The 10,374-nt window shown below is 46.8% G+C and overlaps 1 protein-coding gene across 2 annotated transcripts in view; it reads right to left on the bottom strand.

Moving 5' to 3' along the window:
• Positions 1-607: 607 nt before the first annotated feature.
• The window catches only part of traf3 (TNF receptor-associated factor 3), a 15,985-nt gene continuing 6,218 nt past the window's right edge, over positions 608-10,374 (bottom strand). The window contains exons 2-11 of one of the 2 annotated variants that reach the window (XM_076299161.1): positions 9,765-10,015; positions 8,331-8,382; positions 7,958-8,062; positions 7,084-7,248; positions 6,462-6,542; positions 6,065-6,139; positions 4,204-4,296; positions 3,542-3,682; positions 2,880-3,054; positions 608-2,475 (exon numbers count right to left, since the gene is read on the bottom strand). In XM_076299161.1, coding sequence (XP_076155276.1) covers positions 1,904-2,475; positions 2,880-3,054; positions 3,542-3,682; positions 4,204-4,296; positions 6,065-6,139; positions 6,462-6,542; positions 7,084-7,248; positions 7,958-8,062; positions 8,331-8,382; positions 9,765-10,012 — 1,707 coding nt within the window. In that variant the 5' untranslated portion in view covers positions 10,013-10,015 and the 3' untranslated portion in view covers positions 608-1,903. The remainder of the gene's footprint in view (positions 2,476-2,879; positions 3,055-3,541; positions 3,683-4,203; positions 4,297-6,064; positions 6,140-6,461; positions 6,543-7,083; positions 7,249-7,957; positions 8,063-8,330; positions 8,383-9,764; positions 10,016-10,374) is intronic. The other variant, XM_076299162.1, reaches the window with a different exon arrangement.

Raw genomic sequence — 10,374 nt, forward strand, 5'->3', positions numbered from 1 at the left:
GCCCTACACTGACCTGACATTGCAGACCGACCGACTGATGGCGCAGCTGTGCTTCACAGTCGTTCAGTTTATGTTGCGTCATTATACACACAGGGGTTCTTGTGCAGCTGCGCCACCTGGTGAGGATGTTTAATACAGTTGAACAGCGGGGATTTCCCCTACCTCAATAGCCAATGGGCAAAGCGAAAGATCTGCAGTATACCGGTCTTGCTCACAACCTTTAACTTGGCCTGTTGGCTTGCGAATGTTAATCTTTATAGGCCTACTACTAGAAGGGTTGGAATGCCAATCAGTATAATTGTACCAGGCATTCAAACCTTTGTATTGACAAATTACAGGGGTGAGCCATTTGGTGCACAATGCCACAAAAGTACCCTAGGCAGGTCTAGCACCCTCCATTTCATACACTATGAAGCAGACGTGGTTAAGGTAGTAATGTTCAAAGGATGATGGCCAACAGATATAAATGGATGCACAAGTGTTGTGGACTCAAGTATACATAGAAAATAATGGTAAGAGAGCATACATGTTAAAATGTAACTGAACAGAGAGGAGCATACATGTAAAAATTTAACTGAACGGAGAGGTTATCACACAAAAGAGGCTGTTTGTATTTCAAAACATTTTAATGTGTTACACATTCAAACATAAATTGTGCAAATAATATTTCCCACCATGAGATAAAACTTTCTGTAACTTGATGTTCATTCGCATGGCTGGAATCAGAGGCAAATAATTATTTCGGTGTATAAACAATATGGAGATTCCGATGCACAGCATCCATGAGATTTCAACATTACCATAATAATGAGTGTGGGTAGTAGGATAGCAGTATGCCGAGGCCAGTCTACACAGGCCTGCATAAATCTGCTAAGTTGTAATGAGTCTGTAATGATTCTGCACAAAAGTCTTTTGAAGAAAAAAAAAAAAAAAAAAACGGATCGACTTTGCTGAGCGAGGGGTGGAATCAGATCAGTGAGTCTTCTCCGTTTGTCATGCACAACCAGACATCTATAGGACACCTACTGAACACGACAAACCACCCCAGGCAGCCACCCCCTCCGCAGTACACCCCACCCCCACCCCTTTGCCCCACGGCCCATCTACAGCTGATCAAACACCACGGTCACGACATCTACCACTGAACATCAGCACTCCACCGCACCACTGGAACACGACGACTACGATCCATCATCACAAAACTGCCGGCTACGACTCCGCAGCGTCCGGCAACCGTACCGGCCGGCCACCCGCCCGCCCACAGTCGCATAGCAACACCACAGCTAAACACAGCTAAAGTCCACGTCCACATATAGAAGTTTCTCATTAGTATGCATCTGAAGCTGATATTTAAGACTAATACATGTGATACCAAGAGCCTGGCACGACAGAGGCATCGAGCTAGGAGACATCAAGCCAACGCGTCATCAGCCAATCATACAGTTCTCCATCTCTGAACAATCTCTCCAATGTGTTCTCCAGCACTAAAGCAGGTTGTTTTCTTTACCTGGAAGCTAATGGCGAGTACTAAACCATCAGCTCCATGTACACACACTCTCATATAGAAGTGCGCAATATGCGCAGACAAATCACACTCAGACGCAAACATTCTTTAGATTAAGGAGTCTCCACATTTCGCCCCTGTCAATTCACACACCTGCCGCAAGACCTTCATCAATCAACATGCCTCAGCTCACGTTCATGCTCTCCTTTTACCGCTCGTTCTTTTGCCTTTTGCTCGTTCATTTCCCTGTGTCGACCCAGCGTAAGGCTCGCGCTCTCTCCTTTGCCGTTTAGCGGACGCGTGTTTCGTTTTAAAGAGGGGTTTCCCGCCGCTCTAATCCCAGCTTTCCGTGGAGAGTGGGGAGGGGGAGTACGTTTGACGCAGACCCCCCACCGTAGCTCAGGGGTCGGGCAGGTCGGAGGTGTCCACGGTGACCTTGATGAAGATGGTGTCGTCCTTGATGTAGGTGCCGCCCTCGAGCACGGGCTGCGAGACGAAGAGCGGGCAGCCCGAGGCGATGTTCATCTCGGCCGTGGGCCGTCGGAAGCTGCTGCTGTTGGGGTCGGGCTTGAAGGCGTCGCCCAGGTGCTTGCGCGCCGGGCCCTGGTCCATGAGCATCAGGGTCACCTTCTGCTTGAAGGGCCACGGCAGCAGTGCGTCGTACTCGCCGCGCATCACCACGAAGAAGAGCGACAGGTGCGTGCCCTTGCCCATGCCGTCGCCGTTCAGGTAGACGCGGGCGCACATCTTGTACCCAAAGTACCCCGTGTAGAAGGGCTGGCTGTAGAGCGAGAGCGTCTTGGAGGCCACCGCCTCTTGCTTGCGCCGCTTGTAGTCGCGGATCTTCCAGATGAGCGTGCCGTTGTAGCTGGCCGTTTCCAGCACCTGGAAGCGTAGGTCCATGTCGGCCAGTCGCACCTCGTGTACTGACAGCATGTCGTCGTGACGCGACACCTGTGTCTCCAGGGAGCCTACAGAGACAAACATGGAAAGGAAGTCAAGTTTATTTATGTCACAGCTTTCACAGACAAATGTCACAAAGTGCTTTACAGGAAATTGAAAATTGAACAGGCAAGACAGTATATAACACACAAGACAGTATATGCAAGAGACAGTTAACGCAGACACAATCTATAAAATCCACTAGATAAAGTTTTTGAACAAGGGATGATCCAGTGGAAGCTCTAAAACACCCATTCATTTCCTTCCACATGTTTGATTTGGGTGAAGAGGTGGAGTAGAGAAAGTAAACATACAATAGTACATGATGATGCAATGTTGGTCCGTGTGTGTGTGTTTTGATTATGGATTGCAGATTATAGTGTTAACCACTAGTGTGTTCTAGTGTGTAACATGTCCATGTGTGCAGACTGACCTAGCGTGTGTGTCCCGGAGCCGGCAGTCCCACGTGCCAGCTCCAGGCTGTTGACGCGGTTACGGATGGCCTCAAAGGAGGTCCGGAGAGTCTCCACCTCGTCCCGCACCGCCCGCAAAGTCCGCATTTCAATCTCCACCTCCAGCAGCTTCTCGGTTTGGCTGCTCATCAGCTTCTGCAAAGGCGCGCGCACATGCACACACACACACACGCAAAAACACACAAACAGAAGGTAAGGCCTACTGTATGCACACACCACCATCCTGAACAAGTTAGGCAAGTAAGGCATTCTGGGTTTTCCACACATAGGATTAAACTTGTACGGGCCACCTAGAAACACAAGCAGCCGTCTATGTTTAAATAGCGATCTATTTAAACTTTTCTGTCCTATTATTCGTCTGCCATCTGTAATCCATCATCATCATCATGTTTACACTAGTAGCAGCAGTAACAGCTTTCCAACGCCCCACCCTCACTTGGCTCATGGGCCAGATCTCTTCATTGTTCTTGTGTGTCCAGAGTGCTAGACAGCAATGCTTAAGTTACCTGTGCACCTTTTTACATTTTATACTATCAATCATATATTAAAAAAAAAAAAAAAAACTCCTCTTCTCCTCTCATCTTATTGTAATTATTTCTCTCTCTTTCCCTCACACACACACCTGCATGGCGGTTAACTTCTGTTCGAGCTGTCGGTACTTCTCCCGCATGTCTTCGTATTGTGCCTCCAGCTCTGTGATGCGGGTGTTGAGGCCAGGCAGGACCTTATACCTCTCCTGGAGCTCCCCTTTCACATCCTCCACCTGAACAAACGAGTAGGGACACAGCCATCTCAACACCCAAACCAGCACAGGACACATTTGCCTCAACTCAGAAAGACATATACTGTACAAATCACACACAAGACACATACACCCCAGAACACAAAGACACATCAAATCCAGAACAGAAAGACATCCATACACAACACAAGGACACATCCACCCCACAACACAAGGACACATCCATACACAACACAAGGACACATCCACCCCACAACACAAAGACACATCCAGCCAAGAACACAAGGACACATCCAGCCAAGAACACAAGGACACATCCAGCCAAGAACACAAACACACATCCACCACGTAACAGACACATCCACCACGTAACAGACACATCAATTAATCTATTAGCCCCTCACACATCCTGTGTAATGTTGCAGACAAGTAGGCATTCAATATGCAACCAAAGTAACTAGATGGATGGGTTAGAGGATTTCTATGGTCTGAAAAGCTCACTGTGCACGGGATGAGATCACTTCTGAGGGTTGGAGGCTTACCTTGGCTTCTAATGTAGTGTTCCTGGCGACCATCATCCGCAGGTGTTCGGAGGCCAAGCTGGACTCGTGTTCTCTCATGTCCTGGTTCAAACCCTGAGGAACAAACAGAGGAAGGTTTCTTTGACAGGCCCAGAGACAAATGGCAAGTATGCCATTCACAAACCCAAATGAGATAAATCATTAAAAACACGCAAGGACATACACTCAGAAACATACGTACACTCATAGAAATCATATTAAGGTCCAAGGACCGGTTTCCCATACATAGGTTAAGCCCAGTCCTAAATGTAAAGAGAACCTCTTCCATTGAAAAAAAAAGCTTGTCTCGTCTACAACTAGGCTTAATCCATCCATGCACAGGGATAGCAGACCAATTCAGTTAGCAGACCAATTGAGTTTGCCAAACCATGTGATCAAAACGCAAGCAAACGCCACCAAAACATTCAATGCGTAGCTTTGCACTTCTGCCATAATTACCCACAATACTTATATCACGTTAAATCCATTACGTCACATTAGTGAACTCAATATCATCTTAATATCCTGCCATGGGGTTGTTTAGTGGATTTCATCACATTAATTAGTGTCTTTGTTGTGGATACATCAGACTTGGCTTGCACGTCTGTTTAATGTCTTGAACGGTTTCAGTTCCACTCCTGCAAACCAATGTGAGAAATACTGTAAATTTCTCTTGGCTCCTAGTCGACATAGCACCACCACCCTGGTTTGCGTTTTTTTTCTTGAGCTTTTACCATAATAACCCCAGCGCTTATCGGACATGCCCTGCCGTGTTGTCTGACCTGAGATACGAGAAATGAGGGGGATGTGACATAATTGACAAATGTGGAGGGGATGTGGCTGAAGTGTGGTCAGAGCGAGAGAGCTGCAGCACCACATCTGTCCACACGGGAGCGATGTGACGGTGCTGGACGAAACTGCCTGTCTAGGGAGCACTTAGCCAGCCTTGTCACAACTCTATATTCTTGAAATACCCTTCCCTGGACTGTTGACTCAGAATAAGTGTTACAGCTCTTCATGGAGATAAGAGTTCTTTGGTTTTGTTTTGCAGACAGAATGAAACCATGGGGATGTTCTGGTAACTTAGCCAGACTTGTCACTAATCCAGATTCCTGGATTCAAGATTCTGGCAAAATGTGTTGTTATTGGCACTCCACAGCCAATCAAATGATACTCCTCCCTTCTGTGTCCCTGAAGCAATGGGCTGTTGATGGGCTTTAGTGGGATACGGCTCAATCCAAGCCACTTTGTTTCCCATTTGGAAAGCTAGGACTGCGTACAACAAACATCAGTGTTTATGTTTGTTTCTGTGCGTACACAGAGTGGGCAGCTAGAGGTCTGCAAGGGTCAAACACTGAATGTGACCATAAGTGGGCATTCTACATTATTCCGTTTCCGTTTCAATCCAAACTCTCATCAATACTAACACCTGCGTGTTCAAGCCCTCGAGACGGAGCGGTTTGAAAACGATGCTGGCCCAGTTCAGATCGAAAACTCCCACTGTGGAGTTTAAATGTGGACAGGGAAATCCGCAAATATTTATGACAATACACGCGTAATCTTCCCGTCACCTTCCCCGATTGGTCATTCTCCTATCACGTGACTTCTCATATGACGCCTTCACGGAAGAAAACAATGTGAAATCACCTGTGCATTTCCCATGACTACCGGAACTACTGACATGGATTACGAACTACAAGCTTTTGTTACCTTGCTATCTTTGCTGGCAGCTGTTGTTCTGTTCAATTCTGTGTACGGGATTAGAGATGCGGACTACACCTTTAAGGGACGTGTGTCACACTAGATGTGAGTAATGTGTGGGTGAGTTAGAGGTGGCAGTAACCTTAAAAGTGCATCCAAGTCGGGAGAAGGGGCAGCAGACCTGAGCCATGGGGCAGTCATGCTGGTGGCTGGGAAGCTGGAGGGGGGGGGGGGGGGGAGAGGGAGATAGAAAGAGAGAGAGAGAGAGAGAGAGAGAGAGAGAGAGAGAGAGAGAGAGAGAGAGTGTGTGAGGAGAGTTATCAAGGGGATGTGTGTGTCAGAGAAAGATAGACAGAAAGTGACAGAGAGAGAGAGAGAGAGAGAGAGAGAATAAGAGACTTATTAGAATCCTTCATGTGATAGGGGCACAGTGCTCTTTGGGCCCAGATGATAAAAAGGCACAGATGGTCAAGCATGGTCTCTCACACAAACACACACAGACACACACACAGCAGCACACAGACACCACTGGGCTTTACCTCGCTTCTGAGAATGGAGGGAAAGGAGCAGTGATTGGGACAGGACACTGGGAAAGCAGGACACACTGTCTCTTTGTGTTTCTGTCAGAAGGGAAGCGTCACACACAAACACACACATATTTACACACACACATACAAACACAGACAAAACACGCTTTCAGTTAGAGTGTGTGAATGTGTGTGTGTTTTCAGCGAACAGAAAGTGAAACTCAAACAGCTGAGGTCCAAAAAACCCCTTGATTCCCAGAGAATAGCATTATAGCTTGAGAGTCCAAGAATTCACCGGAAAAATCCCCCGAATGAGGAAATGAGCTCTGATTATCTGCGTTATCAAAATGTGCTGCGCACATTTGAGTAAGTACACACACACACACACACACACGTGTGTAAAGATCATATGATTGATATTGAACAGCAAGGACGCAAGAAATGCATGCACATGCTCACACACACGCGCACACACACACGTCCTTTAGCCACAACAATGGGCAAACATTAAGATACACACTTGTGACATAAGGAATTGCACAGAATTATTCCCCTCAAATGTATGCATTTTCCACATACACACACTCAAGACCAACTACTCTCTTCAATTCAAACATACAAACCACACACACACCTGTAGTTCGGTCAGTGCCATTTTGTGTTTGCAGAACTCGCAAGAGGTCTCCCGGTATTTGCATTTCCAGCTGAGGTGGTCCGGTATGTCCTTCCGCATCATACGCTCCTGGCACTTCCCCAGTGGACATGGCACCTCATAGTATGGACACACGTTCAGATGATCCTACACACACACACACACACACACACAACACATTTTTATTGTGTGGGAGATCATGAGACCGTAATACACCTCACACACCTCACCCTCAAGAGCAGCTGCATGCTCCCACACATGTGTGGACACACACACACACTGTTAACACCTCCTACCATCATCACTGTAACAAAAAGCCAACAATAGGTTAAGTGTTATTATACACCAAATGACGAATGACACAATAGATTTGGTTTCTGCAAGCACCGTGCACACACACACACACACACACACACACACACACTTCACAGAGAAAGTTTCCTTTGCCAGTAATTTAGCTTTCCACACACATTCAGACCATCCACACAACCACACACACACACACACACACACACTCTCTCTCACACACACACTTATTTTAAGGTGTGTGTGTGGGGTTGATTTACAGTGTCAGTGACGGCCTGGTTTCTCCAGGGCGTGTGGCAGCCTGCCTCCCTCAGCTCACACGTACGACGCAAAACACATTCTCCATCACACCTACTATGATGATGTCAACGACACCAAACACACCTTAGCGTATGTGGTGTGTGTGAGGTAATGTGAGTGTTTCCATGTTAATTTGTGCATGCGACAGACAGCGTCATGAGCACATGTGACGTGTGTGTGTGTGTGTGAATATGTGTATATCTTTGTATATATTGCCTGTTGACTGCGAGTGAGTAAGTGACTGACTCACCATGACCTGCTGCAGGCTCATCTGTTCCTGGCATCCATTCTTCTGACTGCGGCAGTACACCTTCAGAGCCATGATTTCCCTGTGACAGCACACGTCTCTGAAGATCTACAACACACACACATGCGCGTGCGCACACACACACACACACACACACACACACACACACACACACACACACACGATCATGATCAGGCTGCATCTCCAAACGCAAACATAATGTTTTTACAACTAAACATAATAAAAGACAATGTTGTGACACACAAACACACTAACACAAACACAAGAGCAAACACCATAAAACAAACACTCATTAACCGTCTCAGGTACAAAGGAGTTCACACTCATACACAAGTGTACATGACATGGATTTTACCTTGTCCTCAAATAAAGGCTCCTTGTCAGCTGGGCACACAGGGTTGGGCTTACTGTAAAGACAGACACAGTATATCAGTCTATAGAACTGATGAGTTTAAATAGAAACCAGGTCACCATACAGAAGCCACACACAGTACACTGGGCTCATTAGTGTGTTATTATGTCATGCGCACAATGGCCGATGGTTGACATGATTGAGGGGATTAAGCCAAAATGTTTAATGTTTACAACTTTCATGTCCCTCCCTCACTACCACCGAGAACCCTCTCATCGAGTTTGTGCTCGTCAGTGCACACCAGACTGCACCAGACTGTGATTAACAGTCAGATCTCACACAGCCCTGCTCTGATTCGACCAGAAGAACCGGGAGCTGTGAATTTTTGCAAAACAAAGAACATGCTCTAGGTGGAGGTAGAAGTGCGTTTTTTTTTCTAAAACCGGCTGATTTATGTTGTTCTGTCGGAGCATAGTGTCGGTTTCAGTAAATATGATCAAAAACATCTTGCCAACTGCAGCTTTAAAAGTTCAAAGTTAAAAAGTTTCAAAACAAAATGTGATCGTTTCAAACGTTTGCTTCTGTTTGTTAAATGTGAAAGCACCTCTGGTGCTGCAGGAGTAACCGTTTCCAAGATAAACGTTTCTGCATACAGAGAGGAACAGGAGAGATCCCAGTCTTAAGCCAGAACAGCCCTACACTACTGTTAACGCCTCATGTTCAATTTGCATGCTGCAGAGGCAGGTAGATATGGATGCAGGGAATCAAACTGAACCACCATGCAGTTTTGGCGCAACCTTTCTTAAACCACTTCCACAACGCTATGTGAAATTCTGCCTCATGTAGCAGACACTCCTATGAGTTAAAACCATTTACATGTAAAGTATTTTATCCGAAAGAACACTGCCTGGGAATACAACCTATAATTCTGGTGGTGTTAGCTTAGCATTTTCCCTGTACCTTGCTGATGGAGACTTAATTGAATAGATCACAGAATCGCAAAGAACTTAACTCAGGTCAAGTGGACCTAACCAAACGCAATGAGGCAGAGCAAGCGTGTTGTTCTATGCAGTCCTCAGAAGCAGGACTGAAACTCATGCAAGACCCCTGGGCACCTGGGCAAGTCCTTGATAGGCGACTTGACCTAAACACCAGCCACGGCTGATCCTGGACCAACCCACCTCATCCCATCAGACCCAAGTCAGCCATCCATCACCCCTCCAATGCCACTGGGAGTGAGTGAGTGAGGGTGTGTGTGTGTGTGTGTGTGTGTGTGTACGTTGCTGATGCAAATCTCGCAAAAGCAGTGGCCGCACACGGATTGTGTGTGTGTGTGTATGTGTGCATGTATGTGTGTGTGTGTGTGTGTGTGTGTGTGTGTATATATGTGTGCATGTATGTCCGTGAGTGTGTGTGTACAGGCTTAGTGGGCCTCACCTGAGCAGGCTGTTGATGCAGGTCTCACAGAAGCGGTGTCCGCACTCGGTCTGCCGCGGCTGGCACAGCACCAGACGGCAGTCCTCGCAGCAGTACTTGGCCTCGGGGGTCTCCACGAATCGGTCGCGGAAGCCGCCGAGCACCGGCAGGAAGCCCGGCTCGGGCCACGGCCGCTGGGCCAGGGAGGAGACAGACAGAGGCGCTCGCTGCAGCGCCACCTGCAGTTCAACAGCACGCCCCGCGGACATGACCTACGCACACACACATACACACAAAAAAACATGAAAACATGAAAACTAACTGACATGGGGTATCACTTGTTACAAAGCCCATCTATTAAGTATGCCGTCAACAAACATATAGAATACATGAAAAATATATAACACTATTATTTACTATTTACTCTGAAGTAGGGCATAATATAGGACCTACAAAAATAGAATACAAAAGAATGGTCTACAGATGAACATGCTGTACTGCATGTATACCTCAAAAATGTAAGCAGAATTCCAATACGATTTGAAATACACACAACATCAAAGACACAGGCTAGGGCCTATAATCTCTGGTTTCACACTAGCACTGGCCTGTAAAACCACATGAAATAGTA

The sequence above is a fragment of the Alosa pseudoharengus genome, unplaced genomic scaffold (genome assembly GCF_046254945.1).
Source record: "Alosa pseudoharengus isolate Yale_2024_CS ecotype anadromous, Long Island Sound unplaced genomic scaffold, YU_APseudo_1.1 YU_APseudo_1.1_scf_22, whole genome shotgun sequence".
NCBI classification, from domain to species: Eukaryota; Metazoa; Chordata; class Actinopteri; order Clupeiformes; family Clupeidae; genus Alosa; species Alosa pseudoharengus.